We start from the raw sequence: 6,963 nt of genomic DNA on the forward strand, positions 1-6,963 counted from the left end.
TGTGACTCCCCTGGATGCTACCAGCAGGAGAACAAGAACTTACAAAATCTTCAAGAATGTAAGGCACAGGTTTTAGCAGTAAGGCTTCAGTGTACACACTTTCACACACATTTTATATCCTTTCAGAGTGTAGTGGCTCCATCGTAGCTCACTGCAAACTCTGCTGCCTGGGTTCAAGCGATTCTCATGCCTCAGCCTCCTGAGTAGCTGGGATTGCAGTCACACGCCACTATGCCTGGCTAATTGTTTTATTTTTATTTTTTTCTATTTTTAGTAGAGGCAGGGTTTTGCCATGGTGGCCAGGCTGGTCTCTAATTTTATTTGTACTTGACAGGCAGTTGAACACTTTCCAGGCTTTGTATCCACCTCAGGTGATCCACCAGCCTTGGCCTCCCAAAGTGCTGGGATTACAGGTGTGAGCCACCGTACCCAGCCTTCTTTTGTTCATTTATATGTACCTATACCTATGTCTATTGTTCTGGTTATAGCTAGCAAGTGTCTACACCTTTATCTTCTATTTCTCATCTATTCATTTTGGAGAGAGTTCTTCAAGCACTGTAAACTAAGCTGACATAATCAATAGACTATCTGGACGAACGTCTAAAATTATTTTTGTTTAAAGGTGCAGGAAAGTTACTGAAACAACAAGGATATGCTGGGCTGAGATCAGAAGAAAAAAGAAATTCAGATAAGTAAGCTCATTGTTTTGTCCAAATTCTCTACTTTCCTTATTGCAAAAATTAACCAAAGTTTTGGTTGAGAGCCTAAAAAACTGAACAGAGCTACCTTCCTCCCGTCCCCCTTAATCCTAGTGCACCACTCTCCAAGGCCTGAAAAACATGCTGCCCAGTGCCTCAGCCACTGCCCCAGAATCAAGAAACCACTCTGAGCAAAAAAGCAGGTCCCCAAAGTAGGCATTGTCCTTCTTTAACTTAGTAATTTCTGACTATTTTGCTAGCCCTTTAATGCAGATACAGATGACCTTTGTATTCGTCCAGAATTTCTGCTTTTTTTTTTTTTTTGAGACAGGTTCTTGCTGTCACCCAGGCTGTAGTGTAGTGCTGTGATCATAGTTCACTGTAACCTAAAAATCCTGGGCTCAAGGGATCCTCCAACCTCATCTTGATTAGCTAGGACCTCAGGCGCCATGTCTGACTAATTTTTAAAATTTTTTCTATAGGTGGGATCTCAATATATTGCTCTAGCTGGTCTTCAACTGCCAGGCTCAAGCAATCCTCCCACCTTGGCCTCCATTGATCCTCTCACATTGGCCTCTCAAAGCAATGGGATTATAGGCCTGAGTCACCATGCTTTGTCTACTGCTTGTTTTTAATAAGGGATTAAGTCTGGGTTATTTAGTTCAGCTAATAGAGGTTTCAGAAATGGACTTTTCTGTCTTGACTTATTTGCTGAAGTAACTTTTCCAGGATTCACACTGTTAGTGTCTTTCTCATGCTTATTGTGGGTGGTGTTATTAAGAGAATCTCGGGGAGCCACGGCTTCAGGTGCAGACATGGCCAAGTCCAAGAACCACGCCACACACAACCAGTCCCGAAAATGGCACAGAAATGGTATCAAGAAACCCCAATCACAAAGATACGAATCTCTTCAGGGGGTGGACCCCAAGTTCCTGAGGAACATGCACTTTGCCAAGAAGCACAACAAGAAGGGCCTAAAGAAGATGCAGGCCAACAACGCCAAGGCCATGAGTGCACGTGCCGAGGCTACCGAGGCCCTCGTAAAGCCCAAAGAGGTTAAGCCCAAGATCCCAAAGGGTGTCAGCCGCAAGCTCGATGGACTTGCCTACGTTGCCCACCCCAAGTTTGGGAAGCGTGCTAATGCTTGCATTGCCAAGGGGCTCCGACTGTGCCAGCCAAAGGCCAAGGCCAAGAATCAAAGCCAGGCCCAGGCTGCAGCTCCAGCTTCAATTCCAGCTCAGGCTCCCAAAGGTGCCCAGGCCCCTACAAAGGCTATAGAGTAGATATCTCTGTCTGCCAACATGAGGACACAAGGACTGGTGTGACTCCTCACCCCCACCTCCGGGCTGCCATCTGCATGGAGCTGGGTCCTCCTTGTTGTTTGTACAAATAAACCTGAGGCAGGAAAAAAGAGAAAAGAACCTAAAGTTGCAAACCTGATAGGGTGAATTAGGGTGAATTACCCTTGACTCCTTCTGTAGGTAAAAGGTCACTTTGTAGTTCAAAAAAAAGAATACAGGTTACATGTTCCTGTCTGGCACTGTTCAGATTAGGAAAATTCTCTTTAAAATGGAAGAAAATAAATTTGCTTCCAAATTCATATGCTTTTAAACTGCACTCATGCTTTTACCAAAAAGCAAAGGCTAATAACTAATTAATAGTTTATAATAAATTTGAATTTTTAAAAGAAAAAAGTGCGCAAAATTATTTTAGAGAATGAGAAAAAATTTTCCTATTTAGAAATGTATCATTTTTATTTAAAAGGAAATCAAAAATGGTTTAAAGCAGGTACATTTGTAGCATTCATCTAACCACAGAACAAAATTAAAATGTCACGATTTCTTATGATGAGATGAAGATCTTGTTGGATTGTAGAACTCTGTAATATGTAAATATGTATCATTATTTCAAGCAAGAATTTTAGACTGGAGACATCTTTTTTGAGTAAGAAGGATTACTTTACAGATTTGTTGTGTGTTAGTAAAAACAGACGTATGAGCCTATTTCATGCTATATGTACATAATTTGTCAGATTGAAATTGGCATTTGTGTTTAAATGTGGTTAAATCACAAACATCAAAATATGGAAAAGATCTTAGAAGTATTGTGTCCTAGATTTTCTCATTGTTAAATTACAAGTCAGTTGGCATTTGGGGAGCCCAGTGGATAATTACACTGTGTTTTCCCTGATCATGGATAAGCTGGATTAAAAATACACACATGGGATTCAAGTAAATGGAGATTATTACTCGCCTTTTTTTTGGAGACAAAATTTCACTTATTGCCCAGGCTGGGGTCCAATGGTGCAATCTCAGCTCACTGCAACTTTCGCCTCCTGGGTTCAAGCAAATCTCCTGCCTCAGCCTCCCAAGTAGCTGGAATTACAGGCACATGCCACCATGCCCAGCTAATTTTGTATTTTTAGTAGAGATGGGGTTTCACCATATTGGCTGGGCTGGTCTTGAACTCCTGACCTCAGATGATCCTGCCTTGGCCTCCCAAAGCTCTGGGATTACAGGCATGAGCCAATTGCACCTGGCCGATTATTACTAATTTTATTGTTTGGCAATGAAATTACTGTCCAATTTATTTATTTGTTTATTGTTGTTTGTTTTGTTTGTTTGTTTTATGGAGTGGAGAGTTTAATAAGCCAGAAAGAAGAATGAAGGCAGAAAGTAGAAGCTCCCCTGTACAGACAGAGGGAGGGGGGCTCCAAAGCCGAAAAAGGAGACCTCTGTCCAATTACTTGATCACAGTACTTTGAACTTAACTTATACATGCCTTCTGGTCACAGGCTGTACTGAAGGTAGGGAACAACTGCAGCCAACCTGCATGGGCCTGCCCACATGTACCTCAGAGAGGAGCATGCTGCCATCAGGCTTAGGATCTTCATAAAGTGACACAACACGGCTTCTTCAAACAAGCCAGTTGCTCGTGCCCAAGTCACCATCATATATGTGACTGCCTTCAGCACAGGGAGTGATTAAGAGACTGAGGCAAGGGATCAAGACTATTGCACATGAGGAAGTCCCTGTTACTGTTATTACATTTTTATTGTAATTAACACATAATTGTCATATTGAATAATTATTATAATTATTTTATACTAAAATTGGACATAAGATGACATGAAAGTAGGTAGAGAGATTCTCCCAACCGAAAACATTCTATCCATTCTCTCCTTCACTAAATCCTGTAACACATAAGGCCACATCCAAGAGCCTTTACCTAGAAAATCTAACTTACATTTTCTCTTCCAAACTGTTATCAATTAGTTCCTTCTTCGAACACTTCGATTTCACCAAAATGCCATTGTGGCTGCTTCATAACCACTAACATCTGTTCCTTCTCATTCTCTGCTTTCACTTGGTTCTCCTTCCTTGTTCCTTGTTTTGTGAGCATTTCATTAACCTACACTCGCTAAGAATATAGATTAAATCCCCCACATCCTATTTCCTCTTAAATGCCCAGAGTGCAATAATAGATATTTAATATTTTGTAAAGTTAATGTTGAATGAAGAAATGTCTCCTGGATAATTTTCCGGGGCATGTAAGTAATTTTTAAGAGACTAAAGTCTTATCTCTTCACTGCTATTTCTGAGATTACATAATTTCTGCCCTGGAAGAATAACTATGAAATACCTTTTTCATTATTAGTGGTGAGTCACCTGGCCTCTGAAAAGAAGTATAGATTGATTTTTCACTTAGTCATTTTAATCAATACCATGAACCTTATGAAGACAGGCTCTCATTGTTACCGAGAGTAAACAAAGCCTAAAGAATATTCAACTGCCTGTCAGGTACAACTCAAACTAAGTCAGAGTCACAAATCACACAGAAACTTACTCTTTGTAAACTAGTGTAATTTTGTGTGGGTGTGAGTGTCTGCGCGAATATCCCCAAACACATTTTGATAAGCTTTTGACTGTGCAGTCCATTGTTATTAATCTCTAACGTGGCTCAGCAAAAATACTTATTGCAATTTCAGAAAAATACATCTAAAATATCTTGTAAAGAAGTGATCCTGGGAGAAAATTATAAGCAAATCAAATCATAATAATTTAATGCATTGGACTTTGAAGGGGGATATTTAAATAGAGAATTTATTATTTTTCCACAGTTGAGTTATATTTTTAAGAAATGTAATTACTCCATACACAAGAATTCAGAATACAACAGAGAGAAGAAGAAGAAAAAAAAAGAAAAATGCACTTATCCTATACTATAACAAGCTTACCGAGGCTTTAAATGAATATATATTTATAAAATTGCCTTTGACAATTCACACAATCTGATTATGTGGCAGGATGCTTTGACAAAGGATTTGATTACATGGTGCACTGAGCTGAGGCTAGTAAATAATAACCTTCCGTGTTCATGATTCTACTTGTTATTGTCAGGAAAGAGACAAAATACTGAGAATTAGTTTGTATCATAAACAAATCAATTACTGACGCAAGACCTAAGATGGCATGACACTTATGTTATGCCACTGAATTTTATGAATGGATAATAACATTTTCTAATGTGAGTGTTAATTTTGATTAGGTCAACTGTGCTTATGGTAACTGGTCCATGTTACAAATTTTCACCATCTGTGCTAAATGATTACACAGGCTTGTAAAGACATTCTTAGGTGAAGCTACATGAAATTAATCATGCTTTTGTATGGCAAGAATTGCCTGACTCTGTATTCAAGTCCTGCACAAGAGTTAAACTAAGTGGCCATTTAAATCTTGGGTAAAGAGTTTGAAATTGAAGGTGGAGAATTTCAGGACAGAGTACAAATTAAGCTAGAGAAATCGTCATTACAGGTCATGTAATAATTTTGTAATTTAATACATTTTATAGGAATACAAATTTATAGATTTTATATAATAAGTAAGTGTGCATGTGTGTATGTGCCTATGTTTCCAAATGACAAATGAAAAAGGAGATTCAAAAGATATACATGTATAGTCAGAAATCCGAAATATTTATAATGGGAAAAAGAGTACTGGTAAATGTGAATTTTGTGTGTGAAATTAAAAATGTATGGCATATATTATTGGAAGAATTCAGTAACATTTAAATTTATTTGATTTATTTGTTATATATTTATTTATTGTTAAAGAGAAGGGTTCACTCTGTCACCCAACCTGGAGTTCAGTGGTGCAATTTTAGCTCACTACCATCTCAAACTTCTGGGCTCAAGTGATTCTGTCATATCGGCATCTTTTGTAGCCAAGACTACAGACAAGTGCCACCACACTTGGTATAAAGAAAATTTTGGTAGAGACCAGATCTCACTATGTTGCCCAAGCAGGTCTGGAACTCCTGGCCTCAAGTGATCCTCCTTCCTTGACCTCCCAAACTGATGGGATTATAGGCATGGGATTATAGGCATAACTGGCCTGAAGGTTACTTTTTTTTGGGGGGGGGGACAGTTTCACTCTTATTGCCCAGGCTGGAGTGCAATGACGTGATCTCGGCTCACTGCAACATCCGCCTCCCGGGTTTAAGCGATTCTCCTGCCTCAGCCTCCTGAGTAGCTGGGATTACAGGCACATGTGCCACCATGTCCTGCTAATTTTGTATTTTTAGTAGAGATGGGGTTTCTCCATGTTGGTCAGGCTGGTCTTGAACTCCCAACCTCAGGTGATCCACCCGCCTCAGCCTCCCAAAGTGCTGGGATTACAGGCATGAGCCACTGTGCCTGGCGAAGTTTACTTTTTGACTGCAAGTTTTGGAGGTATAGATATTTTAATTACATTTGGTGCAGTGTGTTATGCAGAAAAGCTATTCAATATTCCTTTAACTGTAAAATAGATAAATAAATTCATATTTTTGACCTACATAAAACTAATAACTTATGAGACTTTTAATAATATTAACATATTTTCTAGCAGTATCATTATGATGTGGTTGCTTTTGCTCTTGTTGCAAAGAGAGACTATGGCAGAAATGTTAGAGAAACCATCTGTTACAATTTCGTTTCAGCCTGTCCTGCAGAAAAGATATACAGTACATTTCCTAAACCACCTTGCACTAGGGTTTATTTTTTAAAAACACCTTTATTGAAGTATAACTGATATACAAAGAGCTGCACATACGTAAATGTGTACAGTTCGGTAAGCTTGGAATATGCATGCACCCATGATCCCTCACTGCAACCAAGGTAATCGACATATGCAACACCTCCCAAGATTTCCTTGTATACCTTTGGGGGTTCTTTTTGCTTTTGTTTTGTGAGAACACTTAACACAAGATCCAAACTCTTCGCAAA

The 6,963-nt window shown here is 39.1% G+C and overlaps 1 protein-coding gene across 1 annotated transcript; it reads left to right on the plus strand.

Annotated features, from left to right (window-relative positions):
- The first annotated feature begins 1,513 nt into the window (after positions 1 to 1,513).
- Positions 1,514 to 1,981, plus strand: LOC105524498 (60S ribosomal protein L29-like). The gene has a single exon (XM_011959793.1). It carries the CDS (start codon positions 1,514 to 1,516, stop codon positions 1,979 to 1,981), a length of 468 nt encoding a protein of 155 aa, XP_011815183.1.
- Positions 1,982 to 6,963: the final 4,982 nt, after the last annotated feature.

This window comes from Colobus angolensis, unplaced genomic scaffold, assembly GCF_000951035.1.
Source record: "Colobus angolensis palliatus isolate OR3802 unplaced genomic scaffold, Cang.pa_1.0 Scaffold5, whole genome shotgun sequence".
Taxonomy (NCBI): domain Eukaryota; kingdom Metazoa; phylum Chordata; class Mammalia; order Primates; family Cercopithecidae; genus Colobus; species Colobus angolensis.

What these genes read in the sequence shown, in the direction of transcription:
- LOC105524498 (XM_011959793.1), top strand. Translation starts at nt 1,514, where the DNA reads ATGGCCAAGTCCAAGAACCACGCCACACACAACCAGTCCCGAAAATGG.